This window comes from Carica papaya, chromosome 3 (genome assembly GCF_054855325.1).
Source record: "Carica papaya isolate Zhongbai chromosome 3, ASM5485532v1, whole genome shotgun sequence".
Lineage (NCBI taxonomy): Eukaryota > Viridiplantae > Streptophyta > Magnoliopsida > Brassicales > Caricaceae > Carica > Carica papaya.
The window spans coordinates 21,315,890-21,338,208 of NC_142311.1; the positions used below are offsets into that span (position 1 = coordinate 21,315,890).

At 32.0% G+C, this 22,319-nt stretch overlaps 1 protein-coding gene across 4 annotated transcripts; it reads right to left on the minus strand.

The window, feature by feature from the left end:
* Positions 1-7,470: 7,470 nt before the first annotated feature.
* On the minus strand, positions 7,471-21,180 carry LOC110818496 (beta-galactosidase-like). Of its 4 annotated transcripts, XM_088216261.1 has the most exons (18): positions 20,922-21,179; positions 20,697-20,792; positions 20,451-20,563; positions 20,311-20,377; positions 20,105-20,197; positions 11,678-11,821; positions 11,471-11,559; positions 11,137-11,242; positions 10,944-11,028; positions 10,687-10,805; positions 10,231-10,583; positions 9,532-9,626; positions 9,328-9,428; positions 9,116-9,232; positions 8,662-8,778; positions 8,343-8,554; positions 7,953-8,229; positions 7,471-7,772 (listed from the first exon to the last, which is right to left on the minus strand). In XM_088216261.1, exons 1-18 carry the CDS (start codon positions 21,090-21,092, stop codon positions 7,662-7,664), a joined length of 2,466 nt encoding a protein of 821 aa, XP_088072387.1. In that variant the 5' UTR covers positions 21,093-21,179; the 3' UTR covers positions 7,471-7,661. The 4 variants fall into 4 exon arrangements, with proteins under 4 accessions (XP_088072387.1, XP_088072388.1, XP_088072389.1 ...); XM_088216262.1 differs by lacking the exon at positions 20,922-21,179 and having other exon boundaries at positions 20,311-20,345; positions 20,697-20,788; XM_088216263.1 differs by lacking the exon at positions 20,922-21,179 and having other exon boundaries at positions 20,311-20,345; positions 20,451-20,550; positions 20,697-20,787.
* Between the last annotated feature and the right edge of the window lie 1,139 nt (positions 21,181-22,319).

Here is a 22,319-nt window from a genome sequence, read left to right on the forward strand (position 1 = left end):
CATCAAACGGAGGCCGGGAAGGGCCTCATCGGAGGCAAAAACCGAGAAGGGCGCGGCGGCGCCGCTGGGCTTCGGCCGTGCATTCCGGCCGTTTGGCTGAGATTTTGGCCACAGGAGGAATTAGTGTGGAAAAACGAGTCGGGGGTACGAAATTTACCTCGATCGGCGGTCGGAAGTTCCTCCGGTGCGGCGGTGGGTGGCGGCGGCCGGCTTCTGGTTCGTCTTCTCCGGCGAGTGGCAGGCGGCTAGGGTTTGTGGTCTGGTGTGGGGGTTCTATTTATAACCCCTTGCCTTTTGATCTCAGCCGTCCATTTTGTTTTAATCTGGGCCGTCCGTTTTGATTAAATTTGGGCCGTCCGTGCGTTTAAATCTGGGTCGTCCGATCGCACGTTTGATCTGCCGTCCGATCGAGCCCACGCGGATCGCCAACGTGGCCCTTTTTGGAACGACGTAGTTTTGCCACGTGGCAGGTCCCGGTTGGCCGGGACTGCTGACCGGGCCTGCTGACGTGGCTGCCGACGTGGTTTTTTCTTTTTTTTTTTTTCTCCTCGGTCCGGGCGCTACATTATCAGATACATAATCTTTTTTAAAAAAATTATAATTAATTATCTTAATTTATTATTTAGAAGCGCATATCTACTTCTTATCTTGAGAATTTTGATCTTTAATCTCCTCATCATTTCATTGGAATGATTTATTTTATTTTATTTTTGATGATTTTTCTCTTTGGAACTAATTATTTTATTATATTTAATTCATATTTTACATTCATTTGTTATATTAATATATTATCTTACAATGATATCAATATTAGTCGATATATTTATAGTTAGTACATAAAATTACTGAATTAATATAAAATATTACAACTCAAACATAAATTCTTGTATCTCCTAGATATCATAAATTTTCATGGATAATTGACGCAGGAGGGTATGGGAGAATCAAATCAACTCCTATAACTCACTCAACGTATGCAATAACAAAACTTTAACAGTCTAAATAAACCCACCCTCTAATTGAATCTACAATTCTACAAGAAATATAAAAATAAAGAATAGAAAAAATAAAATAATAAAGGAAAAAATACCACAGACTTACTGATAAATTAATCTCTGCTCCTTGTCTCAACAAGACTTCTGTACACTTTTACTCCTCAAAGAACTTGAAAAAACAAAATTACCAAAAATGCTAATAGAAGAAAAGTCTAAACTTTCAAGAATTTCTCTCAAATTGATTGTAATTTGTGTGTTTATAACTTATGAGGAAATGCCTATTTATATTATTTTCTGAGATAATCTAGATGAGTACAAAACTCCTGGATAAATTAATAAAATAATGTTGAATTTTAGGATAATTACATAATAAAATATTTATTCCATCTCATCTAAATACAAAGAAATTAATTAAATAATTTTAGGGATAGAATTTATAACAAAATAATAATTAAAATAAGATAAGACTCATTTCATGTGATTTCTATGTAAAACACATGGAAAAATTAATTTAAGGATGTGAGATTTTAATTAAAAACACAAGTGATTAAAAAGTGTGTCCCAAAACTTTTTTAAAGTAATAAAATAACTTAATTAATTAAAAAGGTGGAGAACGGGCCGACCTGGTTTGGGCAACCCAAGCAAGCCCGCAGGTTGGGCCGTGGGTCGTGCATTGGGGCAGTCCCAGGCCCATCTATGTGGAGCGCACACATTCAGCCCTTGGGGCTTGCGCGCGAGTGGCAGGCTCTGCGAGTGATGCTGGCAGGCCTTCTGGGCCATGCGGCAGACCTACTGGGTCCGCCTATGTATGGGCCTTGCAGCGCACATGCGCATGCCACGTGCATGTGGGCTGTGCATGCTTGGGTCACGCGGGTTATCTTCCTCGAGCGTGGGCTTCTTACAATTCTTTAAACTCATTAATCTTACTTGGGGCTTAAATCCTTTGGCTTAAACAAACTTGTTCCATCTCTTAGAATAATCTCAATTAGGAAAGTAGACATGGATGAAATTATTTTCCTATTATGAACATTTCTATTTAAAAAATTAGAACTTACTTTTCTGTTTGAGTCGAGACCTGCTGGATTTCTCTTGGATGCAGATTGGCATCATTGACACCAAATTTGGGTTATCCAATATCACATCATGCCCTCCCTTCTTCAAAAAGATGCGTCTTTAAATCTCGACTTTTATCAAAAAAAGAATGGTCAATGATAATAATAGGAAACACACCATACTTCATCGGTATGTCTACTTTGTTGAGATATTTCATGACTTGATTCACAATTTCTCCAAGATTTAGATCAAATCTTCGTAGCCCACTTGCCATGATAATTATCTGTAAGAGAAAAACAGTATAACTATGCAAATAGTGATTAAGGTCAAAATGAATCTCCCTATAAGGAAGTACAATCAAACTTTCCTTTTCATAAGAGATATTCCTTAACATTGTGTCTCTGTTATCATGACACTCCTTTGTTTTTGCTTTGTATTTTTTCTCTTAATGGACCATCTTTAGCTATCTATCGAGCTTCTTTGATGCTTAATGGACTATTAGTTCCTCTTTTTCTTCCTCATCTATCCGTTGATCACATATGTCAGTCATCAAATCACTTTTTTTTCCATTGACTTCCTCTCTTCTCACCAGAATTTGTCACTTGGTGCAAATCTAACGGTCCCTATTTTCTATAAATAGGGACCCTCCCTTCGCCATTTCCTCATCACTTCCATTCCATTCTTCCATCCTCCTAGAGCTTAAAGAGGGAGGGAGTGATCTAAAGAGAAAGGGGGAGGAAAAAAAGAAGAAAAGGTGTAGAAAACTTTAAAGTTTCGATAAAAAATTTAGTATTTACTTTTAAATATCCTAACGAGCATTTCTAGAGCTAAATTATGAAGCTTGAATTTATGATTTTGCATGATTATGTCTAAACGAAGTAAATGTTTATTTGATAATGCATGTTATATGATCGTACATGAACGTGATGATTTGTATGTGATTTGAATGATATAATGCTTAAAATCAATTGCTGAAATATGAGAACATGATTAAACATGAAATAGTATGAGAAATATGTATCTGTATTGACATGCATAATTTATAAAATGTTTCATTAGGTTTTTTTTATCTCTGAGGGATTTCTATTTCTGCCCCATCTGGTCTGAAAAGACGTGAGATGACAGCTCTCTGTGGATGACGCCGTACCCTCTGACGAGAGTGGCAAAACAATGTTTCCGTGGGGGTCACCTTTGGCGAAGTACGGCTGCGGCAACAGTTTTTTTGATATGACAACTGTAGTTAGCATAGCCGTATCCATAGATCGTGTCATGATTAAACAAGCCGCAAATGTGCTGTTAGTTTAGCAAGCCGCAAATTTCTGTTATATCTAAATTAGTCATTCCATATGGGTAGCTAAAAATTCGTATCTACTATCAGTAGATGAAAGTCAGAATAACTTCACGAAGAAATGACACAAAAAACTATGCATATCATGATTTGTTTGATTTTTTCTATTATCAGCATGATCGATTTGATTGATTTGCCATGACATGATGAATTTGATATTTTTTAAAATAAATAATTTATTTTCATAATTTAAGAAAGGACTCTGATATGACTCTTTATGTAAGTATTAATGACGTAATTACTCACTTTTAAAATCTTATGATGTTATTTAAATATAATTTTTCTTACTGAGTATATAGAATTCACCCCTTTTTATGCCCCCCTTTGGATGAGGAAGATAGTAAGGAACCAATCGCTGACCTACCCTTTAAAATCTTTGAGGATCCCGTGGATCTATATCTCAGTGCATGACTTTCACACAGTGAAATAAGCGACCATTTTTGTATTTTGATATTTTGTATTTTGTTTCTACTTCTGACCTCAGTTATATGTGTAATTGGAACTCATATATTTTGTAAGGGATTTGTAATAAATTGCTTTACTGCATACAATTAACTACTATGCACTCGTAATATGTTTCCGTATATGACATCCTTATATCTTAATTAGTAATTGGGATATCACAGATCTTACTACTAAAAAGAATTTACAAGATATGGTGTTCGAATTGGAGACACTTAAACTTTAAAGAAGCAATGCATCGTGTGTTGATCTTTTTATTTTTGACACAAACTATCTATCTTCTATTTTATAGGCACAAAAATTGGAGCTCAAACAACTGCTTGAACATTTGAAATATATGTTCTTGGGAGGATATGAGATCCTTCTGGTGATAAGTTTTAACAAGCTGTGTAGGCTATAAGAAGACAAACTGATTTAAGTGCTTAAAAATTGACAATGTCTAGCCTAGGACATTAAACAAGGGCACTTGATGGGAGGCAATCCATCCATTTTTCATAATTTCTTTTTCGATTTTTATTATTTGCATTAATGATTTCAATTTATTTATAATATTTTTCTCTGAGTTAATTGAGTTCTATGATGATTAGAGTGCAGGGACGAGGAATTCAAGTGTTGGAGTCGAAAAGAAGCCAAACTCTGGAATAATGGAATGAGTCTTGCCCAAGGCTTGTGTCACCATGAAAAGAGTCATCAGCCCATAAACAAGCCTTAGGCAAGGCTTGATCCAGCAGACGGACAACTTAGCATTGATAAAGTTTAAGAGTCGCGCACAGTAGTAGAATTAAATTAAAACGTGCATTTTTCAAAGATATAAAAGATATCTTCCAACTAAGATCTGGAGTCAAAAATCAAGAAAACAATATTATGAAAATCTTAGGATAAGCCAAAAATCAAGAAAAAAGATTCTAATCAACAAAAGGCAAAAACCTTAGTCCCTTTTTACTATATAAATCGTAGATGCCAAGCAGAATCATGATCTCTCTTCTTCTTAAAATTACAGCAATTGTTGCTTTTGCAATTTTTCTTCTTCTTCTTTCTTCTTTTTTCTGCTCTCCAAGAACTCAGTTCTGTTGAGAAGCCCACCATTAGTGACTGATTTATTTTTATTTTCCTAGGTGATAGATCTAGCAAACTCCAACAATGTATTTGTGAGATCTAATTGAATTAATTTGAGTTTTATTTTAGAATTGGTATTTATTTACTTCCTGCACCTATATATATTTGTTGTTTTGAATCCGTTTGAACAGGGTCCATCATACGAGAAAAGAAACCATAAACAGCTAGCCAAATCCCTTAAATCTGTAATTGTTTGAGTGGTTCTGGCATCAAGTAGCGATCAGTATCGTACTGAGGAGGTAAGTAATCTAGTTGACCAGTTCACGTGGATGAATTCGACAACTTGAATTTGGTCCTTTTAGCTCTCAAAGCTGTTGATAAGTTAAATTTTGTGGACATTTTCAGGACTGTTTGACAGCAAATAACTAATTAATGAACGCTTCTTTGTTGGTTTAAGAATAAGGAAGGATTCGTTTTCGGAACATTTTCGAAAACTATAACTAGTATGCCATATTTTGGGTAAAACATATCCTTGCATTTATGATCAACTACATTACTGGAGCTAGCTATTTCATCAACTAAGAATCTTTTTTATAATTGCTTTAGTATACTTACAGCCAAGAGTTTGTTTAATATTATTCTACTCATTGTTTATTGTATATTTTGCGTATTGAATTCTACAAAACCTCCCTTATTTTTTTTATTCGTTGGTTAAGAAAAAAAATTGATTTCCAATCCCCTATGGATTCAACCCTTCTTACTACTACTATAATATAATTTAATTGGTTAATTAAGAATTTGTTTTTGATAGATTCGACATCCACCAGGTAGATTCAAACATATTGATATGAGGTATCATTGGATTTCTAATGTTTTGGATTCTAAATAGCTTGAACTTAGGAAGATAGACACTGATGATAATGGTTTTGATATATGCACAAAGGCTTTACTAAGAGTGAACTTTGAAGTATGTTGTATGGTTGCCGATTTGGCAAACTCCTCCACATAATTGAGAGGGGGAGAATTGTTGGGTTTTGGGTTCCCTCTTATGTGGGAAAAACCCATGTTGTTTTGAGCCCACTTCTTTTAGCCTATTAGGGCTATTAATATTTTTACCCTATACCACTTTAACCTAAGTTACTATTGAGACAAGTTTTAGCTACCAAAAAGAAAGAGAACAAAAAGGGAGAGAAAAAGGGGTTTTTATTGGAAAAATTATATCCGACCAATTTCAGTTTTTCTAAGAATCAGACAATCATTCGTATTCCAATCAGAGTAAAATTTGGTGGACATTTAGAGGACTCATTGTTATTCATTCTGAACGGTGGAGATCGTTTTTTGATGGCTGGATTTAAGGTATTTTCAGTTCGAAATTAGTGTTCACGTTTTCTTTTCATAAAGTGATTAGTTTGACTTTCCTATATGATCGAATGGTCATTTGTGGTCTGATTGGGCTGAAATTTTAGTCTTTGATCTGAATGGTGGTGATCGAATTTGAACAATCAGAACCCATCTGTTTTGTGTGAACAGTAATTATTTCGATGATATTGCTCTATTCCTTTATTTATCTTTTATTATTTGATTGATTTGTTGTTGAAACTTTACTTGAGTATTATTGTGGTAGCTTTTAGTTGCTTTAAATATTAATTTTGATAGTAGATCTTTTTTACTTGAATTAAGAGATGTTCTGTGATTTTTATCCTTAACATTGAAAGAGTTTTCCACGTTAAAAATCCTTATGTTTTTCTGTGATTGTTTTTGTGCATCTTGAAGCATATTTTATTATATTTGTTTACTGAATTTTTTACTTAATTGTCACTTTTCATAAATTTATTCAAGCACTTCTCATCAAGATTGTTGTAGAAAATTGATAAAAAAAATAAAAAAATATGACTATAATGCTATTACTGCAGTAACCTTTTTTTTTCCTTGTATATATATATAGATCATTCTATATCTAAATATAAGCAACTGAGTTCTAATTAAAATTTAGGAAACTTACCTTCTTGTTGCAACCTTCCTCTTCGTCTTCTCCTCTCATTTTATTTTCTTACATTCTCTTTTCAGAGTGTTAGAGTCTTTTAGTTAAAACTTAACAACTAACTTAGATATAGGCTTACTCTTTCTATAACTAAAAAATTACTTAATAATTTATACTAAATTATAAAATAGTCCTATAAGTTTTTAATATAATTTCTCTTAGATTCATAATAAAATAATAATTATTTATTTTCTTAAACTGAGCATTATAGTAATAGCTCTATTACATCATACATCGACAAGTATAATTAATAGATATCTATAATTAGCTTTCAAATTAATTACTCATTGCTAACAATTTCATATAAAACTTCTAAGAGTTAGTAGTTTTGACTAAGACATTATTGTACCATTCCTTGGGCTCAAGTCATTAAAAGTTAATATCAGCCTATGTTTTTTATATTCAATCTTAATAACGTAATATCTATCTTGATTGTACCTTTAACATGGATTTTAATCTTATTCTTTTGAGAATTTATGATTTTTTGAGTTTAAAAGATTTTGCATTAGCACGTGTGACACAAAAATTTTATGCATCAATGGATGCTGTGGATATATACCAAAAATAAGTTATTGTTACATATATCAGACAATGGAGAGATTTCTTTATGTTACCTAAAAGCTGATTTTTCTTTGTGTTACCTAAAAGGTGAAAGGAATACAGAGAATTGAGTCCTTATTGCAAACAAACTAAGTCCAACCTTGGATCATGAACAAACAGCTTGTACTGCTAGCCTGTTGGGGATGATGTTCTTGGAGCCATCTCCAAATATTTTTTCCGATACAAAAATTGAACATTTTTCTTTACCAACACATTCCTGCAAGATCATAAAGTTCTTCCTGTAAATTGTACAATCTAGTTCATATATTAGAGTTCAACTATATATCTATTGCTAGATAGTGTTATAGCTTTAAAAGTAGCATAACTTAAAATGAATAAACATAAAGTATACTTATACGATGAATGTATTAAAGAACAAGCAAAAGAATAAAAGTACCTTTTGCACAATGGATATGGTATTGGCAACATTTGAAGAGCCCTCACGGAATGAACCGCATGATCCCTGCAGATCTCCAAAGCTAGCAAATTGGACTCCGCTGATTTTTAGGCCTCCTTGGCATGACAATTCCAACACGCTCTCTTCGTATGCATTACCGCAAATTGTTCCTATTGTTATTGTTTGGAGAGACACATTTGAAGGGTTTCCCCCAAATTCCTCAAACAAAATCAATGTATTTGTTTGATCATTAAGGAATGATCTCGGAACATGATACCTAATATATAAGATTATCATTCTTTTTAAAGTGTAACTATGCCTTTTATCAAAGTATTGTATCATCATACTTAAATGGCTTAACAAATTAATATAAGAGGGAAATTAATATACCATCTTTGGGAAGGATTGCCACAGTTAGACTCACATTTGGCTACTGCATAAGTTCCTCGGTAATTGCAGGTGGCACTGCAACCTCTGGGATTAGCTGTCTGTGTTACCCAAAATCTCCCAAGGCTGTTTCCGTTCACCCAAGCTTGTCCCTTCCCCATACCTTGCAAATCCAATACCATGGGATCTATCGCTTTGGATACTTTAAATGTGGTCTGTTACAAGGCAAGAGTCAATCTCTTAGTATATTATATATATATATATATATATATATATATATATATATATGCATACATACATATCATTCAAGGAATATAAATACCTTATACCATGTCATGGGTCTGTTAATAGGGAGCTTTCCTGAGGTCTTCCAGGCATTACCAATCCCTTTTTCTGAGCTTGGATCAAACATCCTTTTCTCTTCTCCATCCAGGCCAACCTTTCAACACAATAATACTTTTAAATGGCACACTTCAATCATGTGTTTACCAAATTTTAAACATCAAACCCTCTAATCTCTACTTGTCAAAAATTACTTTTGAATTTTTTAATTTCATATATTAATTATATTCATATGTAATCATATGTAACCTCTACTGGAAAAATCAAAGTTTAAAAAATAGTAATGAAGCTTTATTTACAACGTTTAAAAAAGATAAAATTATTTTTAAAATCGTAACATATTTTTATCAATTATTTTAATATTATTTTCATTTTCAACAACTTCAATATCCTATTCTAGAGCCTAAATCTTCTATAGTTCTAAAATCAATTACCTTATAATTCCATGTGTTGGATGATAAATCTAACAGAGTAACGTTTTTGGAGTCCTCCAATTTCACCGGCCCTCCACGAATGCCATTAGGTTCCATCTCGAAAAACGAGCCATAATTCTGTCCATTTTCTACTTCAACTCAGATTACAAGCTCAACATAAATATATGTATATATACATACAGTTCACATAGTGGAGAAAGAGATATATATACCCTTAGGCCAACTGTGACACTAAGTAAACTTATAACATTTCTTCCATGTTTCAAGGAAACAGGTTTCTGGAATTGAAAACCTTTTTCTCCTATCTCATAACCTGTTCTCATTTGTGCCAAAGTTTAGAATTAAGAAAGAAAGATGTTAGTTAGTAACCTTATTTATGCTGAACTGATATTATATTATTGGAGAAATGTAATTACCGATTGAGATTTTATTGACATATGCATGAAGGATTTCTCCTGAAGAATTCACATAAAGACTTGCATTCTTCAATTCTGGTTTATTGACGACAGCACTATCTCAAGCAAAAAAATTATAGAAGTGAATAAAGCAAGATGGGTGCTCTAGTATGCGTGACTCTGGACATTCATTTTAATGTCAAATTTAGGTATCATATATTTGTAATCAATAATAACTCTATACGGGATCCAATATAACATCTCAATGAAATCATTTTAATGTCAAATTTAGGTATCATATACTTGTAATCAATAATAAACTCTATACGGGATCCAATATAACATCTCAATGAAATCATTTTAATGTCAAATTTAGGTATCATATACTTGTAATCAATAATAAACTCTATACAGGATCCAATATAATATCTTAATGAAATCATCAAGTTCATACATAGTTTAATACCATTTTTAATTAATTTAATAACTTTCTAACCCACAACCGGCTCATAGAAACACTAGGTTGCCTGTTACTTTGGTACTATTTATAATACATTAAATCCAAGTATTGTGAATTGAACAACTTTCAAACCTAAAAAAAATATGTTCCAGTTGAGGATCATAAAAGGTGCTACCTTTCTCACTATAAGTAAATTCTCCTAATTCAGAATAAGTTTATGGTATAACAGGATAAAAAATTTTTAGATGAAAAAAAATTACCTTGTAATGTACCATAAGTAGTCACTAGCATCAGAAGACGCTTGTTTTTGGTCAAGAAGCTGTGAAGCATTGAATCTACCTATGCCATTAAGCATGTTGTCCATGGCCTCGGGCGCCCATGTCCAAAAGAACGAAGGAACTAATGGCTTCTTTATCATGAGAGAAGTCTGGACGTTGACCTTGGCAGTATTAAAAACTTCTTTATTGCAACCATTAAGAATGCTTACAGACCAAGCTGGAACAAAATAGCTATTCCCATCCTTTTTCAAGTCAATATTAGCATCATTTGTTGTATTCAAATTGCTCAAGTAGCAGAATCTCTCGCCAGTTGCATTGTTGGTAAATGTGGTTAGCTGAAATTCAGAAAATCCATATTCCCATATCATCACTTAATTCTAAATAAATTTTTTTTGTTAATTTTATGCATTTTCTTTAAAATTTTTTATTGCTAATTACTTCGACTCCATTGCCCAAATCTTTTGTTGTTGCTGCCCCATTAGTGATGATCTTCTCTCCCAACTTAATAGCTGCATGTAGTTGTTTGAGATGTCCCCACTTTGGTTGTCTTGGATTGCCTTTACCAAAATTTTTTTAAAGAAAAATAATGACTGGTTAGAGTTACATAATGTAATCGAGGATTATATATATCAAACTTTTTTTGTTTGGTAAATTTGTTAAATTTATCAATTAAAAAATAGAGAAATTAAAAATACCATATTCATCAATTGGAGCATCATAGTCATAAGATGTTGTAATTGAGAGGCCTGATGTTCTACCAAAGTTGGTCCCTCCATGATACTGAAATTTGAATTGGGTACGAAAAAATATAAAAAATAAATTATCTTTAGAATAAAAAATGAACGAATTGATCAATATTCATAAATTCAACTATGAGAACAATCTAACCATATAATAATTCTGCAAGGCTCCACCCCTTTGGAAAAATCGTGCAACAGCAAATGCTATGTCCTCTGCACTTCTATGGCGGTCCTTGTCCCCCCATTTCTTGTACCTAAATTGATTTTTATTCACTTATACATGTTTAGATATTGGTGACCTTATTGACTATATAACTTTCTAATATTAAGTTACTCAACTTAATAACTGAATGAAATTATTAATAGCGATGCATTTTAACCCCAATAGAAGAGTAATCATCAATTATATTTTTTTCCGAGTGGATATAATAGAGATTTTGCACTAAGTAAATATAAGGTGTTAAAAAGGAGAAAAAGCTCACCATCCGATCCAGTTTTCAGTCCACATCTTGGGGTTCTTTGGATTGTTTGGCTTAAATGAGTCGCAATAAAATCCATTACATGTGTTGATCTACCAGAGTTCATAAAAATATTAATGTTTCATTATCACAATGCAATTCAATTAAATATGGAGGAATATATATATGTATATATGCTTGTGTGTGTGTGTGTGTGTATATATGTATTACCACAGAGTGAGGAGCGTTATCCTGCCTACACATGATCCACGGGACACCAATGTTTTGAGCAATAGCCATTTCTGCACACCAGTTCATGTATGCCACACCTGCCTCTTTATAAGGTCCCATGATATTCCCATACTCATTCTCAATCTGTACAAGAGTTCATGACATGCATTATTGGAGCCCAAAGTCAGAAAGCAAAGCATGTGATAATAGGTTAAGGTATATAAATAATGAAGTTAATCGCTTTTAATTTTCCACCTTCTTGTGCATTTTGCAGTCTTTATAGTCACATTACAACATATGATTGTTCTTATTTAAGTTTTTTACAATACTTTCACCATCTCGTATTACTTATTCGAAATAATCTCCGTAGACAACAAAAAAATTTAAAAGGAAAAAGAAATTTAGGAAGTTAATGTTATTTGGTCCACTTGATCTACTTGTCCATACATATATATATATATATATATATTAAATAACAATAATAATTACAATTATTATAGAACATAGAAATTATTTCTCAAAAATATTTAAATGAGACACCTAATCTTTTACTTCCCTAGATTATCATAAGTTTATTATTCATAATTTTATCGATCTCTCGTTGATCACTTCCATATATAAGAGAAACACTTTTGCTTCATTTGCCTTTGTGCCTCACTTACCCTGATGTCTCTCCTTGTAGGGGTACCAAACATTAATCTATTTATGTAATGTTTTCATTCTAGTGCCTCTCTCACCTTATTGCATCTCTTTCTCGAGCACATATTATCCTTATTTGATGATAATCCCAAATGCCTCAACGCTCAGCTCGAAATAGAATCTTATCCATCTCTTAACCTTTAGTTATAGAAAAAATTATTACATAATCCTAAACTATGAATTATTTGAAACACCATTCTTTATCATTGATTAATATTAATTTTTTATAAGAGAAAAATTTATGTCTAGTAAAAATTTGAACCTACATTTATAGATATGCGCATGAAAAATAATACTGCTTGAAAGAGGGAACTTTTGCTCTAAAACTAGATATCAACAAAGAATATAATAGGGTAACTTGGTCTATTTTGAAAAATACTTTGTCAAAATTAGGGTTCCATGATGATTTTTTTTTTTTTGTTACAGAATATGTTACCATAGTTTCATACTATATTTTATGAAATGAGAATCCAATATAGTTTTTTATTTGAAGAAACGGATTTGAAATAATGATTTTTAATACCTTATTTGTTTAAGATGTAATACCCGGACCCGCAATTTAGTCCGGAATTAATTTTAAAATTAAAAAATGTATAAAAATTTAATTTTAAAATTAATAAAATTTAATTTAATGTGGAATTATGAAAAAAAAATAGGTTGAGGACGAAATTAAAAAAAATTGGGAAAAAATGTTGAAAATTTGAGTTCGGAAGGTATTTTTAAAAGAAAAATTAGAAATTAGAGGGTCAGAACGCAATTAAGAAAAATTGCACCACATAGGACTGCCCAGTTAGCAGTCTTGACGAATCGGAGCATGCTGCGTGGCAAGGCACACTGACTCGGTGCCATGTGAGAGGCCACGTTGGCGATCTGCTTGCCTCGCGATCGAACGGCCCAGAAGCATTCCCGCGCGCGTGGATGATTTGGATCCGTTCCCTCCTCAAGCGCGATCAGACGGTCGCGATTAAACGCGATGAACGGTTCAGATTTGTTCCCTCTTTAAATGCGATCAGACAATCGAGATCAAATCGCGATGAACGGTACATATTTATTTTCTCTTTAAAGGCGATCGGACGGTCGAGATCAAACGCGATAAACAGCCCAGATTAGCGCGAGACAGATATAAATATTTCACATCACACCGAACTCAAACCCTAGCCGCCAGCCTTCTGCTAGAGAAGAAGAACAGGTCACCGGAGAAGGGAGTCGACTGCCGCCTGCCGCCGCGCTGGAGACACCTCTGAATGCTACAAAAGATAAAAATTTTCCTACCCACTCGGAATTTGATTCCGAGCACCTCTATAGCTAAATCAGAGTAAAAAAAATGACGGGTGAACCGAAAACTGCGGGCAAAATCTGGGGCCGCTGTCGCAAGCAAAACCTGCAACCGCCTCTGATGAACCCCTTCCTGTTTTCTGTTTCTTGTGATTTTTCTACCATTGTGTTCACCGTTATGTCTTTTATAGATTGACCAAAGAAAAAGGCCCAACTGTGAAGGTGAGTCGGTGGAGCCGCTGCACTAGAAAATTTCACCACCTATAGGTTTCTATTTTTTGACTTTTTTTGACCAACCGAGATCGCCTAACGTGTTCTCTCGTAGGGAGGTGTATAAAACTGGTTAAAACTGGCCCAAACTAACCAAAAGCGGCCAGGCCGAGGCAAACCACTACTGCGGGTGGCGATGCCATCGTGCCAAAATTTTGAAATTGATTTAAAAAGGTTTTTAATACCGATTTTGAATTTTTCAGGGTATTTTTAAGTACATGAAGCATGTTTTAATCTCCGCAAAAAAATTCAGAAAACCCAGGGATCGCTAGTAGGCGCAGTAGAAAGTTCGGTGTTTCAGATACCAATTCGGGTAAGAATCTCTCACCTTGTTCTCTGTTATAGAATTGAAGCTTAATAATTGATAATATAATATTTTATGTAATTTAAAAAACTTTAAGAATAATTACAGGTGACTAATAGAGCTAAAACCGGTTAGTCATTTATTTGTTATCTTGTGTAACTGATTGTTAAATTTACAGATTTAAATACATGATGATATACTGAAATAATTAAATAATTCAGTTGTGCTTCCTTGATATATATATTGCTTGTTTTACATGATTTACAGTTGATTTGTGAAATTAGAAATTAATTTGCAAACGAGAAATTGTTTGGTCACGTGAATTAATAAATTGTAGTTTTACTGGATATCTTGAGAGATAGTGGACAGACCAAGTACATAGGGAACCCTGCCGTAAATGTTGCCTCATACCAGATGGGGTATCGAGAAATGATATTTTTGGCGCTCATACCGAACGGAGTATGGGGACGGCCCAATTCACCCTCATACAGGACGAGGTATTGAGGGATGGTATTTTTGGCGCTCATATCGGACGGGGTATGGGAACGGCCGATTAGTTGACAATGTTGGATATTTGTTCACGCGTAGTGGGACATCCCTATGGGCCCCCAAGGATACTAGTAGGTAAATAAAAAGGAAAAATTATTGCTCTTGCTCACTTGAATATGAGATTAGGATGTTATTTAAGTTATTGTCTCTATAGATCGATTTTAAAAATCTCGCAACGGTAAATATATGCAATAAATGCTTTTTCTTCATAGTAAATGAATTTACTTAAATCAAGAATTCCATTGGTTGTTTTTATAATTTTTTACCAACCTTCCTTTTTCCTATCGGTGAACAGTATTATATTCTTATTAGACTAGTATACCTTACCCTTTCATTAACTATTTTAGATTAAGAGTACCAAGATCTAAACCCTGATCAACACGAGGGTTGTGAATAGTTCACCACCCGGACTCTCTTCAAAAGTTAGTGAAGGTCGTCTTAAAATGCTCAGTTATTTGCCTTTTATTTATTTTTTTTATTTTCGTTTGTTCTTTTAGAAGAGACATTCCCGTAAACCCATTGAGCATCCTAAATTATTGTGTAAGAAATGTAAATCTAAACTCTATTATTTCGCTTTCGCATTTTATTTATAACTTTATTTCCTTTAAGTTCTAGGCCTTTATATAAGACCTATTAGAATAACAGAAAGTGCAAGCAAATTCATGGATCAACATGTGTAAGTTAGCTACATTAGCATCTCATTTTTTATTTGCAAATGATAGTATTATTTTCAGATGGTCCATTTTTTATGATGTTAAAACTCTTATGAATATCTTATTAAAGTGTTTAAAAGCTTCATATTAGACAATTAACTTGTATAAATTGGTCATATCTTTCTCAAAAGGTGTTGGGAGACAATTAAGACAAGAGCTCAAAACCGTTCTACAAGTAGACATTGTTGGAAGACATGGTGTGTATATTAGTCTTCTAGTAATTAATGGATAATCTTTATGAGGAACTTTTAATTTTTTGGTGAATTGAGTTGCTAAAAAAGTTCAATAGGGGAAGATGAAAAAATAGTTCAAGGCAAGGAAGGAGGTGATAATTAAAGCAGTGGCACAAAATGTCCCAACACACATTATGAGTATTTAGCTCATCCCATACACCATTTACACCCAAATGGAGAAATCATAGCAAGATTTTAATGGCGACAGAAAGAAAAAGAGTGATGTATTTATTAGGTAGCATGGTCAAAACTATATTCCTTATATTTTAATAGAGGTTTGGGTTTTTGAGATTTTAAATGTTTTAATTTCACTATTCTTGCAAAACAAGTATAGAGGATAGTAAATATTCCTAGATCCCTTATTTTTAAAGTTATCAAAGCTCGATATTTTGTAAACTATTATTTCATATCGGGAAGGATAGAAAACTGACTTAGTTATACTTGGATAAGTATCTTAGCAGTTTAAGACTTATTAGAAGAGGAATTGTGATGGAGAGTTAGTAGTGGCAAAATATGGAGACTTGGACTCATAAATACCTGATAGTGGCTTAAAACGACATCACTATCATTTACTTTTGGATTGTTAAACTTGATGGTATACTATTCAATTCGAGGGATTTTCTATGTTTTGTTTTAGGTAGGATATAAGGATGAAATGAGAAAAAACAGTATGAAAAGTTTGTGAAAAGAGTCATCGGCCCAGAAATAAGCCTTTAGTAAGATTTGGGTCCAGTAGACAGACAACTTAGCATTGGGCAAGGCTGAGTAGATTTAAATTAAAACGTGTGCTTTTCAAATCTTGAAAAAGATGTCATTCCACCTAAGATCTGAAACCGAAAATCAAGGGAAAAATATAATGAAAAACTTGGGATAAGCCAAAAATAAGAAAAATGATCCTAATCGATAAAAGAAAAAAAACCTTAGCCATTTTCTATAAAGATGGCAGTTGACAAGCAGGTTGATCATCATGCTTCTTCTCGAGGCCGCACTGAGCTTTAGCGGTAGATTCCGCACTCTCTTTTCATCTTTTTTATTCTCTTTAATCTTTAAGAACTCCTTTTGTATTGAAATCCACCATGAGTGGCTACTTTATTTATTTTTTCTATTTGATAAATTTAACAAAATCCAACAATGTATTTGTGAGATTTCATCAAATTAATTTAAGTTCTATTTCAGAACTGTGCACCAACAAGAAATGGTTGAGCTACAATGAAAGGGTAAACATGAGAGAAAACATTTCACCTATAATTTAAATGAAACTACCCCCAAAATGTAAGGATTAAAGTATGTTTCTTATTTTTTGCAAGATAGGCACTTTAAAAATAAAGAAAGTCATGTGTGATTTAGGAGCATCAATAAATGTCATGTCTTTGTCCATTTAATTCAAGTTTAAATGCTGATCCATTAAAAAAAATAGGTGTTATAATTCAACTAGCCAATGGATCAATTGTTTATCTTAAAAGGGTTCTAGAAGACGTGCTTGTCAAAGTTGATAATCTTATTTTTTTCTATTGATTTTTATGTATTAGATATGAAGGATAATAAATCATCTAACTCCTTTGATATTTTACTCAGAAGATCTTCTCTTAGTACGACTAATATGAAAATAGATGTGCAGGATGATACACTCAAAATATAATTTAATGGAGAAATGACAAAATTTAATATTTATGATGATATAAAGTATTCTAGTACGTGTTTTGTGTATATGGAGTGGATACTGTAAGTCTTTTAAGTCAAAAATATTTTAATTCAAGCCATGTTGATAAGCTGAACATTGTGTTTCTAATGACTTTGATGTGAACAACTTAAAAATTTTAGAAGAAGATCTTGTTGTTGAGAAGAATCCACAAGATATGATGTTCGAATTGGAGGCACTTAAACCTCAAAGGAGTAATGCATCGTGTGTTGACCTTCTTATTTCTGACACAAAATGTCTACATTCTATTTTGTAGGCACCAAAACTAAAGCTCAAATCACCACCTGAACATTTGAAATATGTGTTCTTGAGAGAATAAGAGACATTTCTGGTGATAAGTTCTAACGATCTAAGTAGCCTAGAAAAAGATAGACTGATTAGAGTGCTTAAGAACTGACAATGTCTACCCTAAAACATTAAATAGGAGCGCCCAATGGGAAGTAATCCATTTATTTTTCTCTTTCTTTCTTTTTTTTTAAATTTATTAGCAACAGTGATTTTAATTTATTTATAGCATTAATCTCAGAGTTAACATGAGTTCTATGGTGATTAGAGTGCAAAAACAGGGAATTCAGGTGCTGGAGTTGAAAAAAAAAAAACTCTCGAGCAACCGAACAAGCCTTGCCCAAGGTTTATATCACCTGTCAACACATTTGATAGTTCTCAAAATGTGATGTTTCCCAGTGCACCCCACCTCCAAGTCAAGTAACCAGGGGAGTTAATCTGTCACTTCATTTTTATTTTTCATTATTTACATCATATTGGGGACAATATATAGTTTAAGTGTGGGGGAGAGGCATTCTGCATTCTGCATTCTATATCTTGAGTAGCTAGTTTTCCTTTTTGGCATATCGTCAAGGAAAAAATATTATGAAAAACTTGGCATAAGCCAAAAATCAAGAAAAATGATCCTAATCAATAAAAGAGAAAAAAAACCCTAGCTTTTTTTCCATGTTATATGCTAGTATTCGATCTCATAAACTAATTATTAGTTTATTCCTCTTATCTAAGATACATTCCACTCTTACGATGGGTATAATATTTTTAGTTTTTCTTTAAGTCATTGACTACCTCCAAAGGTAATTATTTCGATATATACAAGGGATAGAGACTGTACTATCAAGATAGGGTACTATAAAATTTGGAATAAAATATGCATAAAAAATGTAAGCAGTTCCTTATAGAGCCACAAATTTTATGGAAGAGATTATGAATGACTCGAATATTCCCTAAGGTTAAACACATGATATAGAGAGTATGTAATACTACATTGCTAGTGAAGGTAAGATTGGGTAAAAAAAGAATTAATGTTTTGATCCAATTTGTTGTATGTATGGAGAAGAGAGGGAGACAATTGCATAACTTTTAAAGACTTGTGTCTATGCTAGTATTATATGGAAGTTTAATCTCCTCAGAAGCCACAATAAAGTTAGAATACCTTTTCTTTCTAGACTATAAAATGGTTTAACTATTGACAAGGTAAATAACAAGTGGTTCATGCTCATAATATAATGTTGGCCAAAGAACACATGAATGTATGAATGAGAATAAACTGAACCATATTTCTTTTTAATAAATCTCCATGACTATTTTTACTAGAGCATGAAACAACTTTATTGCTACAAGTGAGAATTTGATTGATACAAACAATGCATTGTCTATGAATTCTATGGTTGGTCGCATTTCCAAAAGTTATTTTCAAAATTAATGCAACTACTACACTAATTATTAAAGATCAGATGAGTTCAGGTGTTATATGCGAAGATTATAATGGCTCTATAATTTTTGTGGGGTTAAAGAAGATTCTATAGCATGCTTACGTAAAAGTAATAGAGGCTTTAACTGTCTGGTTCACTTTGGAAATGGCATAAAAAAGAGGCATTACTCATGTTAGTGGAAAGTAGTTCCAAACTAATTGTCTTTTTTGAGGAATCAAAAGGCAAATAATCTTGAAACATGGCTGATCATATGATGTTTAGCTATAAGCTTGTCTCTTTTGCATTTTTCTTGTATTTGGCTTCCTAGAAGCTTTAATGAAATTTTACACATTTCAGGTGGAAGGCGAACTATGACCCTGATTTTATTATATATTCTCAGGAGTAATTCAGTTTTTTGGCTCCTATCCTTCTACTCGATGTTGTTTGTCAAACATAAAGATTATTATGATTGAAATTTTTGTTCTAAAAGAAATGAATTCATGGGGAATTGTTCTCTTGCATTATTTAAAATTTCCTGTTTATAGATGAGGGAAACATTTATAAAGAGGGAAACATTTAATTCAGTCTCTCAATTAAACACTCATTATTTACTTCTATTAATCAATGACAACCCTTGTTTTTAACTGTTTTAAGTTGGAAATTTAGTTACCATTGCGAATAATTATAAAAGTCTTGATTATCAATTAGGAAATGGATGAACATTATACCAACTAGACTTCAGAATAATTGGCCATTAAATTGGTAACTATTTGAACACTTTACATACACACTAAAAAAAGAATGAGTATTCTATTTATAGATAACCTATATTGAATTTATTACATGCATGTATAGACATCAATAAATTAGATCTTGTGATAAATTTACTGTATGAAGTTATAACAATGGCTAACTAATTATAAAATTTTTGTTTGAAAAAAAAAAGAAAAAAGAAAATCTAGAGCTGTAGTAATATTGAAAAAAGCACCTGGGCTAGAATTATAGGTCCTCCTTGTGGGGCAAATAGATTTGCATCCTTACATATGTTCACAATCTTGGTAGTAAAAATTTTCATTTCATTCTGGATAAAAACAATGAAAGTAAAACATAATGTGAAAATACTATTTTAAAAACTAAGTTCATATAGAAGAATATTAATTATAAGAGCTCATATAGAAGAATATCAATTATGACCTTATAAATCTCGTTATTAGTCCTAAGCTCGATCCCTGGCATATTTTTTAGCCAAACAGGAAAACCCCTGTCAATTAACATAAATATAATTTATCACGAATATTTTAATAATTTTAATTTTTAAACTGCAAAAATTTTACCCGAAATTCCATTCAGCACAAGCATAAGGACCAATTCGCAGAATTCCATATAGACCAGCCTGGTGCGTTAGCTTAAAAAACTTGACAAAGTCCAAGTTGCCTGTGAAATTGTACTACAACATCACAAAATAAATAAATGGCAAAGTTAAATAGATTTCAAGTTTTTTGTTCCACTAAACCAATTTCAAGTTTACACACATAAAATATTAATACATATATGTAAAATATATATTTATTAATTCAAACCTGGCGACGGCGTGGCTCATGAATATTCCAAAATATGTATGTTTCGATAGCATCTAAACCACCATCTTTTGCTTTTTGTATTAGATCTGGCCACATCTGTACAACGTGTTAAAGAGTAATATAATATAGAGATAATATTTAGAACTACATATTTTTTTGAATAAAAAAATAAATTTCAAATAAATGATCGAGATTTTGGATAGTTAGACAATAATTATACAATACCTGTGGGGTGCTACGAGGGTAATGAATTGCACCAGAGATAATAATCCGGTGGTGACCATCAATGATGAGGGAATTTGCATCATAACCTATTTGTGTTGCTGAGTAAGATGAGCACAAGAATGTAGTACCTAAAGTTATTGCAAAATAAATAATAATCAAGAAACTTGACATTTTAACACTTTGAAAGATGAGCAATGTTCTTCAGATTTTATAACGTGTACAGAAATTTAGTATTATAATTTCTATGGGTAGTAGAAATTAATAGCATAAAAGATATGAGGGTAAAATGTTTACGGGACCAGTCAAGTTTACTATATAAAGGAAAACCTGGTCTTAAGCGTTTAGTCAAATGTCTAAATTTAGATGCACCATGCACGGTTTTGTATGGGGAATGTAAATCGATGATAAATATTGCTACTATATTCAAGTATATCTCATTTAGATATTAATATATAACCTATAATTTTGTATTATAATTTATATTTATTTAAGATAAGAAATATAAATAATTCTCATAATAAACTAGATGTTAAGATATGGTACTTTTATGAAAAGCAAACGAATAGTGGATGACAAGCTTACTGAAAAAACAGTATTCATATATACAAAGGTTAGCCAGTATTTTATTGGTGATACATATGTGTCTCTATGTGTACTATATAGCTTTTCAACGTAAGTGTTTAGTTTTTTTTTTTTTTTAAATCCCATATAATAATAAATAAGTAAATCAAATTTAGTTATAATAAAAATAATATATGCAAGATTATCTTTCAAAAATATTAATTTATTAATTTTGCATTTATAAATATTAATTATTATTATGTTTTATTATTTTTATAACCAAAAATATCAAATTGCATAATTTAGAATATTAAAAATTTATTGTCTTTTAAAGTTATTACCTATAAATTTAAACATTTTTTTTTTGTAGCTCTTTATATTTTTCTTCTTACTATTCTCTCTATCTCGAAAATTTACTTGATTAATACGTTTTTTAGTCATTTATATTCAAAGTATTGAAATTAATATTTTGAGTCTAATTTTAATGCTTATGTTTTTCAAATAATAATATTTGGGGAATCTAAATAATGATAACCATTACTACTATACTCTAAGTATTTATATTTTAGATATTAATATATAACCTAAATTTGTTTTGTAATTTATATTTATTTAATATAATTCAAAATTTCATCCAAGTATCAAATATAAGAAATATAAATAATGCTCCTATTAAAAATATTTAATTTTTTTTAGTAGCATCACAATATCAATATTTAATCCTAATTGATATGATTATGAACTTCATCAATTTTAATTCATATTAGTATAATAAGTTCATATATCAAATATAAGAAATCAAAATTACTAGCTTATCATAATAATTTTCTAAACATA

What these genes read in the sequence shown, in the direction of transcription:
- LOC110818496 (XM_088216261.1), bottom strand. Translation starts at nt 21,092, where the DNA reads ATGTCAAGTTTCTTGATTATTATTTATTTTGCAATAACTTTAGGTACT. An exon ending in TGTGCTGAATGGAATTTCGG is followed by an intron (nt 20,378 to 20,450) that starts GTAAAATTTTTG and finishes GTTAATTGACAG; the next exon opens with GGGTTTTCCTGTTTGGCTAA. An exon ending in CCAACACATGGAATTATAAG is followed by an intron (nt 8,779 to 9,115) that starts GTAATTGATTTT and finishes TTGTGTTGAAAG; the next exon opens with GTTGGCCTGGATGGAGAAGA.